Source organism: Carassius carassius, chromosome 35, assembly GCF_963082965.1.
Source record: "Carassius carassius chromosome 35, fCarCar2.1, whole genome shotgun sequence".
Taxonomy (NCBI): Eukaryota; Metazoa; Chordata; class Actinopteri; order Cypriniformes; family Cyprinidae; genus Carassius; species Carassius carassius.
In genome coordinates, this window is record NC_081789.1 from 23,541,294 (window position 1) to 23,565,923 (window position 24,630).

Consider the following 24,630-nt stretch of genomic DNA (forward strand, 5'->3'; position numbering starts at 1 on the left):
TCATATACAAACAAGTATTAACTATAAACATCTAACTTTAATTTATGAGAACCCTTTATTTTTCACACAACCCGTAGTGTAAAATTGTAATGGTTTGCAAACCCCGATAGAAATGAATACAAATTAAAATTGGCCAGTGTAAAATTAAGTTTCACTTACTAGGTTGATATTTCTAAATATTAAGCACCTCTTTCACTAACCATTTGTTGAAAAAGAGAGAGAGAAAAAAATCGTATTTTATTGTTATGTTGTTCTTCCAAATATGTCCAAATGTGACATCTGCCGGCCAATGACACGTATTGCATCCCAAAAGTGAAACAAAAACTACAGCAAAAGAAATTTGCTGATTTTGCAGACAAACGTTTTGTAAGGTGACCGTCTGAAATGTGAACGCTTTAGCAAATGTTTATGAACTCCACTGAGTAGAGACGCGCCTGCTCCTTTAAATACATCCGGGCGAGCTGTGATTGACAGTCTTCAAGGGGCGTTTCCAGCTGTTAGTCATCCAATCAGCTTCGAGCAAACACTCCGGACTGAACAGAACCCGTGACGTATACGGTCAGCGTTCTACTGTGCGGACAATCAATAAACTCTTTCTGCAAAGTAACAACAAACCCATATTTCCAGGATTTTTGAGAATATTAAATACAGTTATGGACTCCACAACGGTAAGCGATTATGGTTAATCAGAATCGGCCTTAATGTTTTTATAAAGCTTATTGCATTGCTATATTAGCTTGCCGACACGGATAAAACATGATAAACTGTCAATGCATTTAGTTTCTACAGTCCAGCACAATGCACAACCTTTTATTATTGTCTCGTGAAGCTTTTAGTTATACAGACATTGTTATAGTAACTCTTTAAGATAACAAGGAAATGCACAGTAGGCCTAAATCAGAAGGAAAGTCCCCCGATACCTTCGTTGCAAACAATATGAGTGATTTTACATGGTTTGTAAAAAAAAAACATGCCATGTTTATTGCGGTCTCAAATATATATAGAATGTTATAAGATGCAATCAAATAATATAAATGATTCACCTTTTAAATGTTTTCAGTGTTCTTCAGACAGTTAAAACTGAATTGACTTGGCCTACTTGCACTGGACAACATGGTTAGATTCAAATAAAAATAATAAGGAAATAATCATAAGTAAATGCGATCTTATGCATGCTCTTATTGTGCAAGGGATAGCAGCTTTTGTAACCTCAATCCTGATCAAATGGAAATACTGCTTTTATACAAATATTGCACTTGAATCAAATATGGCACTATTGCTATCCCACAAGAATTCATAAACGGGGAAAAAAAACAAACTGTATCAAAGTAAAGTCCACTGTGATATCATGTGAAATCTTTGGTGACCACATTAGTACAGTGTGCATGCTACAGTATGATGATGTGATGTGTTTTTGTTTGTTCTGAGCATCTGTTGTTGCCTTTACATGTTAAAGGGACCTTATTTTACAGCCTTTAATTTGCGCCGATTCCATGTGCATCTTTTACTTAGAGTTGTGGTCTAAATAAAAAACACATTTATTTCATGCATTTTAAGTTAAAAATTAAAGTAAATTTGATGAAAGTATGAAAAGTAATTTTTATATTAAATATTAAGTTTATGGTGTTTTCTAGACCATAGGGGGGTTCATCAGCACCCTCACTGAGATGGGCTTCAGTCAAGATCAGATACAGGCGGCGATACAGGCCGGGTTCTTCTCTGTACCAGAAGCGGCTGAATGGTAAATGTTTTATGGATGAAAATATAAAAATAAGCTTTATAATTTATTTTTGACTTTTTCCCAATAGAAAAAAAAGTGTGACCAGTTATGTAAAAGCACAGGCTAGTCATAAACCTGTCTGGTTATATTCAATAGCTTTAGGGAATATTGAAAGTGTTATTAGACAGCATTGTGTTTGAATATTAAGCACCTGCCCTCTCGTTATTTTCACGTTTGCTCTGAAGGCTTTTGCAGGGTGGGAGTCCACGGCATAAACTAGTCAAGCAGCCTTCAGGTCCATTAGAGACTGCGTTTTCTGCGTTCAACCCTCCCAAAGATGCTTTCTGCACTAACAATAACTCACAGTCTGAAGCAACAGGTACAAACAGCACTGTTTGTTCATTTACTCATTCGTGTGACACAAACAGACTTCTTTCACAAGAGTGTTAACATTCTTCTGGAAAGGAAAATGTGATTTACTGTACAAATAAACTAGCATGTGACTCATGTGATTGTTAGCTTAGTGTGCTGCAGATCATTAGCAGGATGTTTATACTGGAATCTGAAGTGTTATGCAATACAGAAGTATGTTCTGCTTTTAGGTCCTTCATTGGTCTTGGCACCTCCTTCTGTGAATGCTCCCACGGCAAAAGAGCATCCACCCCTGGAAACACGGATCAAGCTCGATAAGAGTCATTTCAACGAGCAGCAGAGGCAGCGAGTGGCTCAAGAGGCGCGGGCAGAAAGGAGACAGAAGAAGCAGGTGAATCAGAGAAAGGTGTCATGTTCTTACAGTAAAGCTCCAGAAGCAAGGGTTGCTTTACTCAAAAATGAATCCACTCACGCCCATGTCATTTCATGATTTCTTCTGTGGAGCACAAAATCTGTCCTTTTAAATTCAATGATTCAATGATGACCAATAGCTGTTTAAAAGGTTTTTAATTTTTTATCTTTTTAATTATTATTATTTTTTATTATTATTTTTTGTGTGCTATTAAAAGACCATATACTGTATAGAGAGAAGAAAGAATACTTTATAACATAAATTATGAATGTGATATCACGCTCTTTCTCTCTATATAATTGTTATTAGTTGATTTTTTGCTAAATTAAATATTCAAAAATTAAGTTAAAAATGCTATATTGCTTATTATTTCTTAAAATTTAAGTCCATTTGTTTTATCATTGATTTTTATTTCAGGATTAGTTTCATTTAGTTTGAATTTATTTTGGCTTATTTAGTTTTTATATTTTTATTTATCTATTTGTGTTTATTCATTTCTGATTAGTATAAGTTTTTTAATCTATTATTTATATTTTATTCTCAGCTTTACCTGAATTAAAAAAAATTATTTTGATAGTTTTATTTGTATAATAATAAATTATTACTTATTGTTGCTTAATGTTATTTTGTTTTTTATCAGATTTAGTTCCATTTTAGTTTATTTATGTTTGTTTATTTAGAGTGTTTATTATTATTTATTTATTTAGTGGTTTCTTTTTTAGTATTTCTTATACATTTGTCATCTTCATATATATATATAATTGGCAAATATCTTATATTCTGTCATACAGTAAATATAATGAATATTTATATAATAACATATATTTTAAATAGCTAAAAAAAAAATACATATTATTTATTAAATATTTTAATATTTTAAAATATAATTATAATAAATATACATTTATTATATTATGCCATAAAGAAGTCACCATGTGAAAACAACCTCAACCTATCAAAAACATTTTATTTAGTTCTCTTTTTACTGAAAAACGTTTCCTACATCAACTGTCAGTTTCATGGTCTTCAAGATCATTTTTGTTTTTTCAGTAGATTAACGGTTTGTGCTTTGGTCAGGAGCGTGAGTTGGTACTGAAGAGGATCGCAGAGGACCGGCGCAGTCAGCAGGAGAAGGCCCAAAGTGAAGCCACGGCCGAGACCTCTGCATCCAGCGGACAGGGCCAGAGACTGGGAGGACATGTGGAGCCCAGCATGGACAACCACTGCATCCTCATGGTGCGAGATCACATCTGTTTCTTCTCTTCTTTTTAACAATCCCTGTTGGCATTATTTCACATCTTTGTTTTGTTTGTGTCATAGATTCGCCTTCCCTCTGGAGAATCAATGCGCAAGCGTTTTCCTGCAGACACTCCCTTAAGTCACGTCGTCCAATACATTGCCGGCCGCCATCCTTCACTACCCGCTTTCTCCCTCCTGCAAGGGTTTCCTCGAAAGCGCTTTGGAGAAGCGGAGCTAACCTGCTCCCTCCGGTCTCTAGGACTGTCTCCCAATGCTGCGCTTTGCATACAGACCACGCCCCCCGAGACGCCTCAGGACCCGCCCAGTCCAGCATCCCGATTGGCCGTTGTAGAGCAGGCGGAGGCGGAGCCACGGGAAGAGCCAGTGGCACCTCCAAATGAGCAATCCCAGGTGGAGGCCGGGGCTTTAGAGGAACTTGCGGTGCCTCCACCTCTGCCCCCTCAGCTGTGGGAGGAAGCAGTGGGGTATGCTGGGATTCCTGGGGTCGGACCTCCGCTGTCAGGACCCTCTCATTACTGGGGTATGATTCACTTTGACTCATTTGTGAGTGCACCACACAGTTATTTTAGTATTATTTTTAGACTACTTTCCGGTTTCTAATATTTTGTATAAATATAATATTTTGATTGCTGCAGCCGTGATTGCAAAAATTCCAATTATTGTCAATTTATGTTTATCATACTCATAAAATGAAAAATCCCATTATAAACCCTGCAGCACTCTTGGCTTTTTATATTTTCAGTTTAAGTTTAATGTTTAGTGATTTTATGTGCTTTTGTAATTTTTATTAGTTTATTTTTCTAAATATTGATTATTTAAAAAAAAAAAGTTAAATTAGTGACATATTACTTATTTCATACTATTTAAGTTTGTTATAATTTAATTTTATTTTATTTTAGATTTAGTTATTTCATTTGTATTAATTTTTTTATTTGATTAACGATTGCCGTATTTCCCGGACTATAAGTCGCACTTTTTTTCATAGTTTGGCTGGTCCTGCGACTTATAGTCAGGTGCGGCTTATTTATCAAAATTAATTTGACATGAACCAAGAGAAATGAACTAAGAGAAAACATTACCGTCTACAGCCGCGAGAGGGCGCTCTAATGCTGCTCAGTGCTCCTGTAGTCTACACTGAACACATAGTTTTTCAATAGTTTTAAATAATAATAATAATGATATATTACTTATTGTTGCTTAAAGGTCCCATGACATTTCCTTAGGTGTACTTATATTGTTAGTATGATTTTTACATTTAAAATTTAGAAATAAAAAGCATTTTTTAGGGCTGCTCCGATCATGATCGGCCGATCATTAATGCCCATCTTGTTAGTAAAGCCGGTTTTCTAATCAGCAGTAAATTCCATCAGGTGCGTGATTTCACATAGAGCAGCTGTTACTACACAGAGCCGTTGTTAACTGAGAAGATGCGCAAATAAACGCCTAAAATGAACGTGGATTTGCGCATCTTCTCAGTTAACAATGGCTCTGTGTAGTAACAGCTGCTCTATGTGAAATCACGCACCTGATTGAATTTACCACTGATTAGAAAACCGGCTTTACTGACGAGATGCGCATAACGATCGGCCGATCGTGATCGGAGCAGCCCTTGCATTTTTGTATCCAGATATTAGCCCTCTGGCTTGAATGCTCTGTTTGAAGGGGCGTGTCTGCTGTGAGACTCCGAGTAAAACGACAACTGTTGTGATTGGCTGATATCTTTGCATTCTAAATGTGTATTACATGTGGAACCCCTCTCAAATATATATATATATATATATATATATATATATATATTATTTTTTTTTTTTTTACTATTACAGCTGTCGAGATTAACGAATCGTGAAAGTGTTGATTATATAATTATTTTTTCGATCTTTTCCCATCACATGAAAGGCTGCAGTGATGAGCATTGAGTAGACAGAGTCTGTTTATCGCGTGAATGCAGTGATCTCGTCATTATTGCAACACGTTTTCTCTCACAAAATGCTTTCACCACAACTAACAGCAAACACATGAATACACCACATGAATGCAGTAAGAGCTTCGTTGTGCAGCATAACAGCGTCATTCATTGTAACGGCAGTTTAGGCAAGTGTGCAGATATACTCGCGATGTGTGATTGACAGCTCCGAAAAAAAAGGGAGCGTTCTTTGATCGCTCTCTGTAGTTAAATCACAATTTAAATAACAGATTTCTTTCATGCTACTAAGAGAAACAACGTGAAGTTGATCGTTTAGTCACTGGCTTGATTCACTGATGCATAAACAGTATTAAACGATTTAGAAAGAAAGTCTGTGTGAACTTGAATGATTAGCTACACATCAGAAATCACTGATCACAGATCAGACATTAATGAACACTGTTACTCACTGTTTGTGGCGGTGCTGTCGAATCCATATCATAAAAGTCTGTTTGTAACGCCTGTGCTGACATTGCGACTGAATTATATGTAAATATTTGGGCGGGCAAAGCAGAGAAAGGGGAGGTAACATTTCTCCTTATAACGTCACAAGTTGGAGATTCAAGATCAGCCCGTTTGAGCTTCCATTTTCTCAAAGGCAGAGAAAGAGAGCAAAATCTCGATTTACACCGATTAGAATTTCTAGAAACTTGGGGACCATATACAGGCTAAGGAAACTCGTTATAATGTTAAAAAAACCTCAGGAAGTGAATGTAATGATAAAACCTTCCTAATCATCGGGAAGAAGGAGGCGGTAACCGGCGGACAATCAAATGAAACTTTAATAATCAAAATAAACACAAAACAGCGCAACAGCCCCTCGCGGACGACTGTTGCACAAACTGTTTTATATCCTTCCATCTCCTCCGTGTGACTCGAGACCGGTGGGTCGAACAGGTGTCGTTCATCTCCAATCACTCCACCGGCCCCGCCCCACTCCTCACAGTGAAATTTTCATGTCATAGGACCTTTAATATGTAGGTTTGTTTATTTAGTTTATTTTTATATCAGATTTATTTCCATTATTAGATTATTTCATCTAATATTTATTTTATTTTCAGCTGTACCTGAATGAACAATAATGTTTTCAATAGTTTTAGTTAACAATAACACAAACGTCAGTTCAGTGGAAGTGGTCTTGTGTTATTACACATTTACTTCTGACAGGACGAGGCCATAAACTGGTGCAAGGAGATGCAGGAAATGAAGAACATTTGGAAAACGAGGAGCAACCAGAAGAAGAAGTTGTACCTCCATTTCATCTCAACGGTTTGTTACATTTTACTTTCACACTACATTTTCTCGGCATTTGCTAGGATGTTCTGGGTGCTTCCCAGATGATTGCCCAGGTAAAAAGAGTCTGAAGTCTGTATGGTGTTCTAGACTCTAGTTATGGGGCTCCTTTCCATATAAATATATGAGATTTTTCCAAACTTTTTTTATTTTTTGTCAGGCAAAAATAAGACTGATTGCTTTTTGAGGTACTATTCATGCTTTCAACACAAACATTGTGTGGTGAATTAAGTGCTTAAGCTTGATACTTGAATTGCTGGCTTTGTTTTAGTATGAGCAATAATAATAGTGATGTTTGCAATAGTCAGCACCATTAATAATGAATAAAATATGTGTAAAAGGGGGGGGGGGGGGGGCGCTGTTGCGTGAACACGATGTGGACGCGTTTTTAGTGAGCTCCCCATAGGTGAAATTTCAATTAAATAACAATCAGACCTAGAAGTTTATTTAGTTTATTCTTTCACTGGGATATGATTTATGAACACACTGGCAAAAAGTTAGTAGATACTGGGTGTTTTCATGGCAGCTCCGGGCAACAAACGAGGTGGCAAAGAGACGCGGGCTAACACGGCTAGCTCGCCTGACTCGAGAGGTACTAATGAGGGGGAGACACTTTCAGCTGAAATAGTCAAACAATCGCTCGAATCCATGAACAATGACATTTGTCTTAAGATCGAAAGTGCGATCAGTGGTCTACAATCAGACTTCAACGGTGTTAAAGAAAAGCTGACCTCGGCTGTTGCCACAATACAGCAATCTCTAAGCTCACATGAGGAGCGGCTGCGAGCTGTCGAGGACTCTGCGACGGCCACGAGCGACACTCTCGCACATCTCGAAACTACCATGGCCAAACTTCAGACCGAAGTTAACGCTTTGTCTCTCAAGTGCGAGGATCTCGAAAGCAGATCATCGAGAAATAACATCAGACTGATCGGAATCGAAGACGGAGAAGAGGGTAACCGTCCGACGGAATTTGTCTCGAACCTTCTACGTGACCTGATGAACTTGGAAGAGAAGCCGCTGCTCGATCGAGCTCATAGGTCACTCCAGCCAAGGCCAAAACCTGGTCAACCTCCCAGGCCCTTCATTATCAGGGTTCACTTCTACCACATTCGTGAACAGATTCTCCAAAGGGCACGACAAAATGGAAAACTGGCCTATAATGGTAAACCCGTCTTTCTCTTCCCAGATCTTACAGCAAACGAGGCAAAGAAAAGAGTGGCGTTCGGCGAAGTACGCAAATGTCTGTGCAATGTTCAAGGTGCTCGATTCGGCTTTTGTCATCCCGCCCGATTTCGAATCACTCTGCCAGGTAAAACTGAGCAGCTTTTCACGGATTCACAGAAAGCAATGGACTACGTAAAAAACACTCAGACAATTGAGGCGAACGAAACAGCAATTTCATCGTAACTGGGAACACTTTGTTTTTACTGCCGTCTTTTGAGGACATTGTTCATCTCGCAAGATACATTATCTTTGTGATGATCCGACAAGATTACACTTTGTCTTGACCAGACTGTTATTATTATATTGTTTTAATTATTATTATTTTATTTTTTACTCTTAAAAATTAACATGCATTGGACTGCAGTCTACAGTTTGTTTTGAAACTGATTTGATTTAGCCACTCATGGCTTTATTATTATTATTAAGTTTATTATTTACTGTTGACTGGATAGATACTTACGCTGTGGTCTGTGTACTTAATTTATGTTTGTTTACCTGATGATGTGCTTAGTTTAGTTCTTGCTAGCATATCCTAGATGCGAATTAGGTCATCTGTGTTTTCGTTCCTTATGGGGTTTTGTATACACCTGTTTCGGGGAGGTGTTGAAGTGGGTGGGGGTTACAGGTTTGTTGTTATTATTTTTGTCAATTTTCAACATCTCTGTATATATCTTCAATAGTTTTCTCTCCCCTGTGTATCTATAAGCAGGGTAATTAATTTTGTTAACTGGAATGTAAAGGGTCTTGGTCGTCCTTCCAAGCTTAACAAAGTTATAACTCACCTGGAAAGCTTACAAGCTAAAATAGTATTTTTGCAGGAAACACATCTCAATGTCTCTGATCACACTAAATTACGCAGAAGATGGGTCTCGAAATCTTTTCATCCCTTATTTTCTAGTAGAGCAAGGGGAGTTGCTATCCTTATTCATAAAGATATTTCTTTTAATCCCTCAGATGTCCAGGCTGACCGTAATGGTAGATACATCATAGTATCTGGGCTACTGTTTAGTACTCCTGTGGTATTGCCAAATGTCTATGCACCTAACTTTGATGATGATAATTTTTTCATTAAGTTCTTCTCAGTTTTACCAAATTTGCACTCAAATTTTTTGATAATTGGAGGAGATTTCAATCTTTGTCTAAATCCTACACTTGACAGAGTGTTTCAAAGAGGAGCAACCATCTCAAAGTCAGCAAAAATAATAAATGATTATGCTGTCACAGATGTTTGGCGATTTCTGAACCCATCTATGCACGGCTATTCCTTTTTTCCCCACGTCCATCAGTCTTTTTCTCGCATTGTTTATTTTTTAATTGACAACAAGCTCTTGTCCTGGGTTCAGCATTGTACTTACAACGCAACTGTTATTTCAGATCATTCTCCTCTTACTTTAGGCCTGAGGTTTGAGTGTAGATATACGCAAAGACCACTCTGGAGGCTGAATGTACGCCTACTAACTATTGAAGATTTTGTCGACACAATTTCTTCCCAAATAGACTTTTTTTTTATCAGCATGAATGTTACCCCAGATACAACACATAGCAACCTTTGGGAAACATTCAAAGCTTATATTAGAGGTCAAATTATATCTTATATATTATTTGTAAAGAAAAAACAGAGAAGATCTTTGACTGATCTGACAGATCGTATCTCCCAATTAGAAAGACAATATGTAAATAACCCTTCACCCAATTTACTTAAAGAACGTCTTCTCTTAAAAACTGATTTCGATACCCTCTCTACTGTCACAACTGAGGAGATGCTAATTAAATCAAGGCATACCTATTATGAATATGGAGAAAAGGCAAACAAGCTTCTTGCCCACCAGCTTAGACAATCCTCTGCTTCCCATATCATTTCAGCTATTAAAATACACAATACCCTACTGTCAGATCATTATGAAATCAATAATTCATTTTTGGAATTTTATCGGTTATTGTATTCTTCTGAACAAACCTCTGATTATGTGGACTTTAATAATTTTTTCAAAGATTTCTCATTACCTCGCATTTGTACTGATTTTGTGCAGTTTCTGGACAGCCCTATTTCTTTAAATGAGGTTCATGATGCCATCTCAGCCATGCAAAGTGGCAAGAGCCCTGGGCCAGATGGCTTTCCAACTGATTTTTTAAAGAAATTTTCTAGTCAATTAGCTCCCCTTTTGTTAAATATGTACAATGAGTCATTTGAATTAGCCTGTCTTCCCCAAACTGTACGAGAAGCCTCAATTTCCTTAATTCTGAAAAAGGACAAAGATCCCCTTATGTGTAGTTCATACCGCCCCATATCTCTTTTAAATGTTGATGTGAAAATTTTAGCCAAAATTCTTGCATTGCGATTGGAAACAATTTTTCCTAGTATAATTTCTACCGACCAAACTGGTTTTATTAAAAACAGACTCTCATTCGTTAATGTCAGATGGTTATTCAACATTCTCTATCATACCATGCCTTTATCTGTACCTGAAATTTGAGGAGCGTCTCGCTGCAGCTTGCGGTGGACATCCAACCCCGCCTACATCCAAGTGTGACGTCAGACGCCACGCCTATGCCATACGTAAAAATACGTCATCGGGTGATGCCAGGTGAACACCCATGTGTTGTGCGCATGTGCAAAAATGGCGGAAGTATGTTGTTTCGGGGATCAAATTAAATAATGTAGTCTTTCGTTTTACTAATACAGGTTAAATAACTTGTATTAAATAAATTTAAATAGTACAAATTAAACCTAGGCCACATCTCTAATGTATGGAAGTAAATTCATCCAAACAGTCGGTAAAACGCGTGCAAAATATAATAAAATATTTATACCTTTCGCTGTTCGCTTATGTAATGACAAATTCACATATTTTATGATCGATTGTAACATACCTTAGACAATATCAAAGTTAAGTAGACAATTTGGTTTAAGGCATTTTTAATTATCTAATTCTCAAAAAATATGTTTCACTTATAAGGTGGGAACGTTAGTGATCATATCACTATTTTAAGGATAAATATGGGTGTTATGCAATAACTGGAATCCTCCCCTCTTTTTTATTTTTTTTAAATGTGTTTATTTTTCATATTTCTTTCATTTTAAATAAAAAAATGTTCCTGACTTTGGCAAATTTATATACTTCATTTGGTTTTAAGTATTTTTATTTTCCTTTTAATTATATACAAGAACAATTATGATCTACACACTAATATTTTTAATATGTGCATGGAAAAAAAAAGTTTATCACCTCGCAAAAAAGAGCAACATTTGCATGATAGGATTGATGGTTCTCTATATAGACTTAGCTACACATACATAGGATTAAGTCATTGGTTGCTTTGATAGATTATGTAAGTAACATGGCATTGACTTTTGGGCCTTTTTCCATCAACACAAATATATATAAAAATGTGTCCAAGTCCTACGGATGCATAAAGATCAATAAAAAGACATCCCTTGTTTCACTGGGTATTGTTATATTTATTTCACAAAACAATAATATTCAACAATGTAGAGTAAATAAATTATTATAAATTAAATTTCTCCCAGAAACATGGCATTGACTTTCAGCCCCTGTTCATAAACACATTTTAACAAGAATGTTTCCATATCCTCGCGATTGTCAAAGACAAACACACAGGTATTCCTTGCTTTCTCAGTCTCTCCTTTCATGTAGTCTTTGATTATATTAGACTGTTTTTCTTCATCCATCTGGAGAAATCCAGGCTCTGTCACCTCTCCATGGAACAGCTCACAGTGCCTCTGAACCCAGCACCATGCTACACCAATGTCCCTTATGAACTTCCTCTTCAGTTCCTCTTTGATCTTCTGTTGAAAGTACAAAATAAACTGTGTTTGTGGGTTAAATCTAAAATTACTATAATTATTTTCACAAAAAAAAAAAAAAAAAACGTTTTTACCTCATCACTGTCATCTTGACCCATCAAAGTTTCCGTACTAGCTGGCTGTTTGGTGATGGTGGACTCTGACAACCTAAGGACAGACTCAAAGGTTAGGTAAATGGACCATTTGTAGAGAATCTTTTTCTAGGAACAAAACATTCTAGGAGGAAACATTTAGTGTTTCTGGGTAGTTTGAATGCAGAAGAATCCATTTCATTTCATTAACCAGTTGTGTTTACCTTGGATGTGACAGGTTTTGCAAGAGCAAACGACACCACCACCTTCGGAGCTGAGGGATGTCATCCTAACAGATAAAACACAAAATAAAAAAACTGAGAATGCATTCGAAAAACTTCTGGAAAAAATAAATATATAAAAAAAGGAAAACCTTCCAAAAGAAAATTTGAGGTCATCATCTGGCTAAAGTCAAATGTCCAGTCCAGGGCTATATAGAGTGCATACTGAAACAGATAACAAATACCATTGAGAAAATTCAAATATTAAAATGTACTGACACCAATTTACTGTACTGTACCGTACAGATAACACTAGACCATATTCATCTAAATACTGCATGTAAACTAAACTAAACTTTTGCCATCACCATAACTGCTCAGAATCTGTAATTCACAGCTTACCATCAGCATGAACAGACCACAATCCAGTCCCTCTCTCTGGGTTGAAATATTCTATCAAATATTTAAATATATAATTATTTTTTTATACATAAAACTACAGAACAAGGACTGAAAAAAAACTGATGATTGCATTCTTGTACCTTGGTTTTAATGATCTTCCATGGGCCATTCATTTTAAGATGAAGTAACCTGTAGGATTTTAGAAAAAAAGTTAACAAAACTGTAGAGTGTACACAGCAAGTTACAAAACACATATAGATAAATAACAACAATATTCTCATCACTTTAGTGGTTCCCAAGAAACTACAGTTCATCTTGTTGTTCTTTGAGATTCACATACATATTTAGATTATACAACATACATATACATGCATATATGATTTAAAAACACAAAAACCAATCAATATCTAAAGACATGCTCTCACCATACCTCCATGCTCCACTGCATGACTTATGTGGTTCTCTAGAAGGTGACGTGTAATAGAGAACTTCTCTTCAGTGGTGAAACTGCAGCAGGGACGTTCAAACCCCCCCATCATGGCAGAACTGTTCTGGATCACGTTTGGACTGCAGATGTGTAGGATACTGTAAAACATGATAAATATTATGTGTATTATTATAGAAGGATACAAAGATTTGCCACAAACAGAGAGTTAACAAGTAAGAAAGAAATGATGTGGTTGCTCAAACAAGTTATTGTGCAAGAGTTGTCCGTGTATATCATTAAATATATTCTATGTGTTTTGCGTGGGGCCAGTGGAGTACGTGTGTGTGTGTGTGTGTGTGTGTGTGTGTGTGTGTGTGTGTGTGTGTGTGTGTGTGTGTGTGTGTGTGTGTGTGTGTGTGTGTGTGTGTGTGTGTGTGTGTGTGTGTGTGTGTGTGTGTGTGTGTGTGTGTGTGTGTGTGTGTGAATGAGAGAGAGATCAGTATTATGTGTCAGGGATATAAAAAAAAAACATGAAGGATGAATCAATGCACATATCAGGAGCCTTATAACGTGCCTGTGTGAAGTCAGCCTCGTGTTATCGTTTTGCTGTTAGTTTCACTTCATGTCTAACAAAATATTCCTTGATAATTTAATGTATACATTTTACCATTTTAACTATTAACGTTAAGCAGAGACATACAGTGTGACAAACACTTTTGGAATTACACCGGGCTAAGAAACGAATTTTTCATTACTTACAGCCATGGCAGATAACTTCTTACTCTTCTGGGCAACTGGCAAATACAGAAAACAACAACTTCTTCTTTCTGGCAATCGCAAAACAATATTTCCTTCTTTTACCGATTAAAAACAACACAAACTTCTTCAGCGTATCTTCTAGTCTTCTCTTTTGTTTGCAGTGGCAATAGAGCCTTTGGCTATCGCTTTGTGTCAAAATTCAAAAATAGCTGGTATAATCAGAGGAGGACGAGAGCATAAAGTCTCTCTGTACGCGGACGACTTGCTCTTATATATTTCCGACCCGTCTGAATCCTTTCCTCATGTACTCAAAATTTTTTATATGTTCGGAAGGCTCTCCGGTTATAAATTGAATTTACAGAAAAGTGAAATATTTCCCATCAACAATGCTGCCCAGGAATACTCTGCTGATGCCTTGTCATGGGTAGCAATCGAGTCTGCCTCATGCTTACCTTCTTCCCTAGCAGCTTTAGTTTACGCTTCTCTATCCTTTCCTGGTGACAAATTCACTAAAAACTTACTTGTCAGATCTACGCTTAAAATCTGGAAACAAGTGAGACGCCATTTTGGCTGGCAAACTATGTCCCCTAAATCCCCTGTTCATTCTAATCATGTCTTTAACCCCTCAATAATTGATAAGTCTTTTACATCTTGGCATGCTAAGGGCATTAGGGCTATTAATGACTTATACTATGAGGGGGCTTTCTGCTCATTTCAGCAGATATGTGAGAAGTATAATATTTCAAAGAATAATTTTTTCCGTTATCTCCAAATCCGGGACTTTGTTCGTAAAATGTTCCCCCAGTTTCCTGCTCCACCTTCCTGTTCTCCATTTGATCATTTATTGGAGAGTCCTCTAAGATGAAAGGGCATTATATCAGCACTGTACTGTAAAATCTTGACCCCAGTCTATACATCCCCCTCACAAATAAAATCTTGGTGGGAAGACGACTTAGAAATGGTTATATCGGATGAGGAATGGGAATCAGTCCTATACAGAATACACAAATCTTCAGTCTGTGCAAGACACGGACTGCTGCAGTGCAAAATTGTTCACTGTGTACATTGGACAAAGCTAAAACTCTCTAAGCACTTTCAGCATATTGATCCTGCTTGTGATCGCTGTAGATTTACCCCAGCATCACATGCTCACATGTTTTGGTCCTGTATAAAGCTTAGGGGCTTTTGGGCTACTGTTTTTGACATTATCTCTGGATTCTTGGGTAGAACGATCTCACCTTGCCCGCTGATAGCTATTTTTGGAATTACTCCTGTAACATATAATCTTACAAAAATACAATCTGATTGTATAGCTTTTATCATGCTCTTAGCCAAACGATTAATATTGCTGAAGTGGAAGGATCAGAGGCCTCCAACCCCAACACAATGGATTTGTGATGTCCTCTTTTTCCTAAAGTTGGAAAAAATCAAACATTCTATAAGAGGTTCATCTTACCAGTTTAATAAAGCTTGGGACCCTTTTAAGCATAATGTCATGGAACATGTTTTATTGTCGGACGTAGACTGATTCATTGTTCTTGCATTTTTCCCCCCTTCAATGAAACTTATTTTATTTCACAGATTGTGCACTTTAATTGTTTTGCCAAGCCACATTTATTTTGTTTTCCTCTTTGTAATATTGTCCTAAAACTCATAAATAAAGCTTTAAAAAAAAAAAAGTGTAAAAAGTAATTTGTCAATAATTAAACCATCACAATTAGCATAATAATTAGAATTGACTTGATTACAATCAAAGATAAAATGAGCACTTCTCGTTACGATCAAAGGGAATTCCTGATGAGACTGTAAACAAAAGTTGTTGATATCTGCCAGTCTGGAACGGACTAAAATGCCATGCTTTTGGACTCCACTGAATCCGAAAAAGCCATAATCTCATAAAAGAGGACCGGAATGGTAATGAATAGACAGTGTGCCAGCATTTCTTCAAGGGATCTAATCACAGAGAGTCCTGTGAACTGGTCACCATTCATGATTCTGCAAAAGCTTTGTTTCTGAAATAAATGGAACTACATACTTGACTAAAAGAAATAGGTTAGTTGTCGTTTTAATCATATAGACACAGTCTCATTCCAGCTTTGCTTCCCAGAATGTTCTGTGAATGTTCACGGTTGTTTAGAAATAAAACTTTCCCGGAACTGGAAAGCTAAAATTAGAGAAATGTTTTGTAACCGATCTTATAACGTAGATTATTGATCTTAAACTATCAGAGCATTGCTGCCTTTGGACTGCTGTGCTCAGGTCGGTCTGAATCGAAGATCTTTGTTCAGTAACCCAGTAACCCAATGTGTGAGAAACTCAGCGAAGTCCATATTGGGTAAGAGGTTAATGACCTTATTTGTCCTAGTTTAGATCCAGTTATAAGTTAAAACCCATTCACTTCTTTCAAATGAGAAAACTCACAACTAGCAAGCAAGTCGTGTGCTCGAACTTCATATGCTTTACATATAGGCTCTTTACACTGGAAGTTTAATGCGGGGGACAGCTTTGGACAACATTTTAAGATACTATGAGACACACAGGAAATAACTGCAGCTGGATTGGTTGAGCATGTTCATATATGGTAATTAGACTAGCACACAGTTAGTTCCAGTGCAACTGTTTTGATATTGTGGCTGTGTAATTGAATGCTTAGCTAATTTGGTAGTAGCGAGGTGCATTTTAAGTTTAATTTGTTTGCTTGATGTGCTTATGGGGGTCGTACAAGTAAATCGTTGTAAATTGCTCTTTAAAATGTTTTTTTTTTTAAGATGCCTACCTTCAATCATGAAAAACCTGAAAAGATCAGTGAATTATTATTATTATTATCTTTTTTTGTAGTCTTAAAAAGTGATATACAAATGATACATCTTTAAAATATTTCAAAATGTAATTTATTCCTGTGATGCAAAGCTCTATTTAACTCCAGTCTTCAGTGTCACATGATCCTTCAGAAATCAATATTATATGCCGATTTCATGTGCAGGAAACATTACGTATTATCAATGTTGAAAATTGCTTAATAATTTTGTGGATATATTTTTTCAGGATTCTTTGATGAATAGTTTTTTTCTAAAGGCATTATATCTGATATATAATGGAAGTCGTGGCCTAATGGTTAGAGAGTCGGACTCCCAATCGAAAGGTTGTGAGTTCGAGTCCCGGGCCGGCAGGAATTGTGGGTGGGGGGAGTGCATGTACAGTTCTCTCTCCACCTTCAATACCACGACTTAGGTGCCCTTGAGCAAGGCATCGGACCCCCAACTGCTCCCCGGGCGCCGCAGCATAAATGGCTGCCCACTGCTCTGGGTGTGTGTTCACAGTGTGTGTGTGTGTTCACTGCTCTGTGTGTGTGCATTTCGGATGGGTTAAATGCAGAGCACAAATTCTGAGTATGGGTCACCATACTTGGCTGAATGTCACTTCACTTTTCTATATGGAATTAGAATTAATGGAATTCTAATTAATATATCTGACAGGACTGCCACAGTTGCCCTTCTTCCTGGAGAACAGGGCAAGAGCGGGACATCACTGGCCAGAGCAGGGCAACAGACTCAGGTAGGATGATTTCTAAAGGGGCTGAAGGGTGAGAAATGTATGGGGTGATTAGTAAGAGCTTTATAAAAAGATCACAGTTCAGTATGTCAGTAAATGTAAGCAGGAAAAACCTATTTAAATTTTTTTTTAGACTTCGACTACAATTTTGGTTTCATCCTTGCTCCTTGTTATTGTGTTGTTGTTTTGTTTTATTTATTTATGTTTATTTTTTATTTTATTTTTTTTCTCTCTTTAATGTAAACTTTGTGCTGGTCTATACAAAAGTGTCTTTACATTGTTGGTTCCCTGTCTTATGTAAATTAAGCAATAAAAAAAAAAAAGCAGGAAAAACCTTTTGCAATTCAGCATGACATCATTAAAGTGACATCACTGCTCTCAGCTTTCAGAATTTTGATTGATTTGTTACCTAAACTAAATGTTAGATATTTTTCCAAAAGCATTTGATGATCGTAAAGGATGACAGAATTGACATTTTTGAGTAGACTGTCCCTTTAAGTGACTATGATTGGTTGTGTGTTGAAGGGAGGCGGAGCCTGATGAGCCAGCAGACCCTGAGGAGATCAGTGTATTGCGTGGAGCTGCGGGTCAAGCTGCGGTCGAGCGCTTACAGCGAGCCGCTCATCACGACGAGCAGCAGTCACCACACGGGCATCCCTCTCCCCCCAAAAAAGCCTTCAAGACCCCCCGCGTGCCCTCTCTCTGCTCGATGGCCACCAGGGCCACCGTTTCCCTCATGACAGGTCAGAAACAGATCACCAAGTGTTATTTACCAGTCACACAAGTGCTTAGGAGAAGCCATTTAACGTAGTCTTGCTCTCTCAGCTCCCAGCATGCAGTACAGCAGTAGCCTGGCGTGTTTGACCCCGGAGCTGGCCGAACTCTTGTTGGCTCATATGGCACGTGAACGTCTCCTCCGCCCGCGAACCCTGGAGCTGTTCTTTGGCTGCCCCCTGCAGAAGTTTGTCCTAAACTGCTACCCATACACCACCAACGAGCTGCTGCGGCAACTGAGGGCTTTTTCCTGCCTCAAACATCTCTGCTTCGTCAACTCTCCACTCATCACAGGTGTGCGATATTAAGATGCTATTACAGTAAATAAACGAATAAATAGATCAGTAAATCATTTTTTAAGACTAGTTAGTCTTTTGCATTTTAGCCCACAATTCTCATTACTGAAATGCAAAAAATCTTTTGTTTTATGACTGTAATGATAAAAATATAATAAACATATAAAAATATGCTCAAATATAATAAATAATAAAATAGTATTTATTTTTAATTCATTTTTATGAATAATAATGATAATAATAATAATAATAATAATAATAAAATAGTTGTTAATATATTATTGATAAATATATTAAAAATATTTAATATAAATATATCACAAGTAATATTAAATCGTAGCACACATTAAGCTTTATATATATATATATATATATATATATATATAAAATAAAGTCAAAAATAAAATTAATTATTAATGTTAGTACTTTTTTGTTATTAATAATAATACTATATCATTATTACTTAATAATATATGTTAATGTATTATTGTTTTTAAATATATAATGTTTAACAGAAATATGTTACAAAAAATATTTACTCTTAATACATCAAGATTATTACATTAACATGTGATGTAAAAAAATAAACATATAATTTATGAATTGTTTTGCATTATGGTAATGGTGTAAATGCGCTTCATTGTCATAAAAATGGATTTCTGAAAAAATCAAATATGTATTTATTCTGTTGATTTTGGGGTGAAATGTCTAGATGTCCGAGAGAAAAAGTAAATTTCTATAGGATGTATTTCTATTGATTACTGGCTTGATTTGCTTGTAAGATGATTTATAAAGCTCTTCATCATTTCCTGTTTCCTTTTTGCAGACGCTGGCCTTTCAGTTTTGTCCAACCTCTCAAAACTGCAGCATCTCAACCTGTCGTCTTGTAGTAAACTAACAGACAGCTGTTTGCAGCATATCACAGGTGAGACGGCGGGAGCATCCATGAACGATTATCATCATGTACAAATGCATCATCTGTTTGTGTCTGATCTCAGGACTGCACAGTCTGAGCTTCCTGGCTCTGGACCAGACCAAAGTAAGCGATGCAGGTCTACTGATGTATCTGCAGTCGGGTTCTTCTGCGCTGTGTCAGCTCAGCCTCAATCAGACGGCCATCACAGAGAGCACACTGAGAGTGCTGCCCACATGTGCACCACAGCTACGAATGCTCAGTATTAAACACACCAAGGTACATACATACATGGTATTTTTATTAAGCACATAAATATCTAAATGCATTTGTAGTACCGTATTTTCCGGACTATAAGTCGCACTTTTTTTCATAGTTTCGCTGGTCCTGCGACTTATGGTCAGGTGCAACTTATTTATCAAATTTAATTTGATATGAACCAAGAGAAATGAACCAAGAGAAAACATTACCGTCTCCAGCCGCGAGAGGGCACTCTATGCTGCTCACTGCTCCTGTAGCCTATACTGAAAACATAAAGTGCCCTCTCGCGGCTGTAGACGGTAATGTTTTCTCTTGGTTCTAAATAAATGCGACTAATAGTCCAGTGCGACTTATATGTTTTTTCCTCATCATGACGTATTTTTGGACTAATGCGACTTATACTCAGGTGCGACTTATAGTCCGAAAAATATGTATACTTAGCACAAAATAAAAGGTAATTCAAATTCATTTCAGTATTTTTTTTTCACTAGGATACATAGATTTTACAATTATTTTAGAATCATTTGTTGATGGGGTTATCTAAAACAGATTATATCACAATTTTAGACTAAGAAAAGAATGATTTCCTAAATCCACATTAATTTTTATTTTTTTTAATCAAAAAGTTTGAGCTTGGCAAGATTTTTTATGTTTTTGAGAGCCTCTTTTGCTCACGAGGCAGCATTTATTTATAAATAAATATGGTAAAAACCGCAATATTGTGAAATATTAATAATTACAGTTTTCTAGTTTTATACATTTTAAAATGTAATTTATTCCTGTGATCCAAAGCTGAATTTTCAACATCATTACTCCAGTCTTCAGTGTCACATGATCCTTCAGAAATCATTCTAATATGCTGAATTATTTTTGTGTGTGTATGTGTTAACTGAGATATAATTTTGTTTTTAATTGTATTAAGAATAGAAATAACAGGTGATTTAAAATATAAATCTTTTGCAAAATTATAAATGTCTTTACTTTTGATCAATTTAATGTATCCTTCTAAACGGTAGACTGCATTTGTCCCTTCAAACAAACTCCAGTCATGAAGCTGTTACACGGCTTGTTTGTAAGGTCTATTTATTTTGCACCATGAAAGAACGGCGTAATGGAATTCACCAGATGTTTAGCCTATATATTTTTTAACATTTGTCTCATTTTTCCTTGAGGTGAGTGATGTGTCTGCACTCGCAGAACTCCGAAACCTGCAGACGCTTCACCTGGACGGCACAGGTGTACGAGAAAACACTCTCCAGTGCCTAGCAACCCACCCCAGCCTATCAGCTCTCAGCCTGGCCGGCATACCAGTCGCAGACGGAAACCACACGCTGGAGATCATTTCAGGTGCAGCCAAATACAACTATTTATGCATTGTTTATGAAGTATTTTATGCTTGCATAAATGTGTTTTGCAAGTTATTCAATCCTGTTTAGGGTCTGAAGTTAGAGCTTTGTCTCCACGCAGGCCTAAGGCTCACCCAGCTCACGCTGCCCAGCAGACACTCTGTGACGGACACTGGACTTACATTTCTCTCCAGACAGACTTTGCTCTCAGAGCTCGACCTGACGGATTACACTCAGCTCACTGACCACGGCATTACACAGCTTGGCAGCATGAGCAGGTAGAGCTTTAGGTCCAAAGTGTCCATGCAGTAAATCACATGAGCAAAGGAGCTGCTGTTCTGGTTTAATGTGGTGTAACCTTGTAATGCTGGAATAGGCTTACGTAGAGTTAATTACGAAATCACTGGCTAGATCCCAAATTGTTGTTGTCCTTTTTTCAGGTTTCATTAAGTCAAGAAAAACCTGGAACTATTACAGAATTCAAAATTCACGGAAATTAATTTAATGTAGTTACCCTCAGCTCTTTCTTCATAAAATGAGTTTTACCATTTCTTGTCCAGTCATTAGGAACAGCTGGAAAAGGCTTGGAAATAATGGAAATTCTTTGGTCAGAAATTGTGGGAAGCCTGATTTATGTGTAACGATCTCTTCACACCAAGAGCGGATGTGTGCCACAAACAAGACTTCTTCACACTGTTCTTTTTTTGTCAACATAGTGTTTTTTAGTTTTTGATTAACTAGTTTTAGAAAACCTACAGACTGATAACTTCCTTTAGTAAATGTTCCAGCTTTCTGAGTAAAAAAGGCGTTATATTGCAATATATCATGCAGTTGCAGAAATGAAAATATGCATTCGTTTGCGATTTATTTCTGTTTCATTAGAACAGTATTCAAAAGTCTTTATCTTTTACCAAAGATGGTAATGATGACCCGCCCCTTTGCACCTGATAGGTTGAAGAAGCTGTCTCTTAGCAACACTCAGGTGAGTGACAGCGGGCTGCAGGGACTGATCAGTCTAAAAGAGCTCCAGGAACTGTGTCTCGACCGGACAGCCGTCACCAGCAGAGGGGTCGCAGCCTTGATCACACACTTACCACATCTGCAGGTACAGTAGAGATTATGTGATTATTATAAGTGCTGTCAAACAATTAATCAATGCGATTAATCACATACAAAATACACGTTTTTTGTTTACATAATATATTTGTTTGTACTGTGAATATTTATTATGTGTATATAAATACTCGTACATGAATGTAGTCATTTAAGAAAAATGTTTAATATATGAAATATATTTATATATGATATAAATTATATGAACATTATTATTTTCATGTAGATATTTTCAAAATATATGCTGCATGTGTGTGTATTTCTATATACATAATATACACAATACACAAATATATTATGTAAACACAAACATTTATTTTAGATGCAATTAATCGCAATTAATTGTTTGACAGGATTTATATATAGTATAAATATTATAATAATTATTATATATTTATTTTTTATGTGTAGTTAAAATTTAAATCTTAAAAATGTTGTACTTTTTTTGTTGTACTAAATGCATTTAAATCTTTTTACAAATTATATTCATAAAGACATTTATGATGTAACAAGATTTTATTTCAAATAAGTGCTTTTACTTTGAACTTTACAAAATTACTTTGAATTATTACAAAAGTTAAAAAAAAAACAGCATTAATAATAATCAGAAATGCTTGAAATGCAGAGCAGCAAATCAGCATATTAGAATGATTTCTGAAGGATCATGTGACACTGAAGACTGGAGTAATGATGCTGAAAATTCAGCTTGACCATCACAGCAATAAGTTACATTTTATCATATATAATATTTATTAACCTACTATGTAATATTCTATATAATTGAAATGAATAATATATGAACTCTCTCTATATATGGCAATGAATATTTCTGGCCTGAAGTACATGTGTGTTCTGTAGGTGATGGGTTTGGCCAGTACACAGGTGGGTGATACGGTGATCAGACGAGGTCTAGTTCACTGTCCTCAGCTGCTGAAACTCAACCTCAGCAGAACCAGAATCACAGATCAGGGTATGTTGTGCAGTCTTCTTCCCTCCACAGTCATTTTCTAGTAAAGAAACTTCTCTAACAGACTGAATTCTACTCCTCAGGTCTGAAGTTCCTGTGTCGTATGCAGCTGAGTCAAGTGAACCTGGATGGCACAGGCGTAACTCTTGTTGGCATTGCTAACCTGATCTCCGCCTGCCATCATCTGACCAGCGTACGGGCCAGCCATACTCGCACCATTCCTCCAGACCAACAGTCTGATGACGACGACGATGATAACGGCAACAAAGCCACACGCTCCTAGATGTTTCTTTGTATTCTTCAAACACGGCCATGGAACCCTTCATCTGTTTCTCAGAGGGCTGATTATTCAGAGCTTCCTTTTTCCATAATTAGTGCTACAATCTCACTTGGGTTCGACAATCAAGTTGAAATACATTTTTGAATGTGGTTAAACATCTAATATAGCATACAGCAAAAACAAAAGGAGTCGTAATTTATTAATAATGATGCCCAAATAATGCTAATCAACAATTTGCGTGACAGATGTAGAAGTATTTGAAGCATTTACATTGCGTATTGAGGATTTGTGCACGAACATGATATTTTTTATTTTTAAAATGAATGAGGAATAGGTGTTAATGAATGACACGTGGATATATTTTGGATATATGCATCTGAATGATTGATTGATTGAAGTGGAAAGTCATTTTGGACTGGAAGTTGGCGTTTCGTTTAATTACATGCCAAAGTCAGTGTTGTTTTACTGATTCTAGCAGATGTTTTACTCCTACATGTGTATTCACTTTGGATGCAAGTTTGTTAGTATATCTTTTAATTTGAGGATTTATTTGTTTAATGGCACATGCATCTGTCAATTAAACGTACACAGTTTTTCATAAGATACAGAAAAGTTATGAATCGTGAAATTCCCAAAAAATGAACAGCATCATTCAGCACATTGGCGTTTGACTGTTTCTGTATGCATTAGTGTTGTACCTTAAAGCGTTTGAATGCAATAACATTTAAAATACAAAAACATCTCAATCATATCTGGAAAAAAAAGGTCTATGTATTAAAAAAAGAAAAAGTCAAGTTCTAAATTTTATACATACCTTGAATGCACGATGCTGTTCTGTCTTGATCTGACGCAAAGGTTTGTTGAAACTGTCAAATGCATCCAGTTGTCTGGTCTGAATGAAAATGAGATGCACATTCAGAACTCAGGAGCTAGTCAGTGGTGCATCATGCACACGGTAGCATCTTTTCACGTTTATTTAAAATGCCATGAATTTTCAATGTGTGTGTTCCTACAAACCCCAAAATAGGCATTTCACTGTTGACCCACTGAAGGCTGTTTGATGTGGTAGAAACCGTTAGTTGTTTGACATTAGTGCAAGTATACTGAAAATATACACAACAATTCATTAAGGAAGTCTACTAACAAAAATTGAGTGTGAATGTATGGCACAGCTT

At 36.5% G+C, this 24,630-nt stretch overlaps 1 protein-coding gene across 1 annotated transcript; it reads left to right on the forward strand.

The window, feature by feature from the left end:
* The first annotated feature begins 514 nt into the window (after window positions 1-514).
* On the forward strand, window positions 515-23,640 carry si:ch73-173p19.1 (uncharacterized). Its single transcript, XM_059525032.1, has 17 exons — window positions 515-668; window positions 1,635-1,741; window positions 1,966-2,099; window positions 2,323-2,483; window positions 3,582-3,740; window positions 3,825-4,284; window positions 6,895-6,996; window positions 17,430-17,508; window positions 18,031-18,248; window positions 18,331-18,573; window positions 19,402-19,500; window positions 19,574-19,767; window positions 20,922-21,096; window positions 21,217-21,373; window positions 22,047-22,200; window positions 23,067-23,178; window positions 23,259-23,640. The coding sequence occupies exons 1-17, from the start codon at window positions 654-656 to the stop codon at window positions 23,456-23,458; spliced, it is 2,769 nt and encodes a 922-aa protein (XP_059381015.1). The 5' UTR covers window positions 515-653; the 3' UTR covers window positions 23,459-23,640.
* The last annotated feature ends 990 nt before the right edge of the window (window positions 23,641-24,630 follow it).

Bases quoted from the DNA above. Each gene is read 5' to 3' on its own strand.
- si:ch73-173p19.1 (XM_059525032.1), top strand. The intron at 21,374-22,046 runs GTAGAGCTTTAG...TGCACCTGATAG, and splicing joins CAGCTTGGCAGCATGAGCAG to GTTGAAGAAGCTGTCTCTTA. The intron at 23,179-23,258 runs GTATGTTGTGCA...TCTACTCCTCAG, and splicing joins AACCAGAATCACAGATCAGG to GTCTGAAGTTCCTGTGTCGT.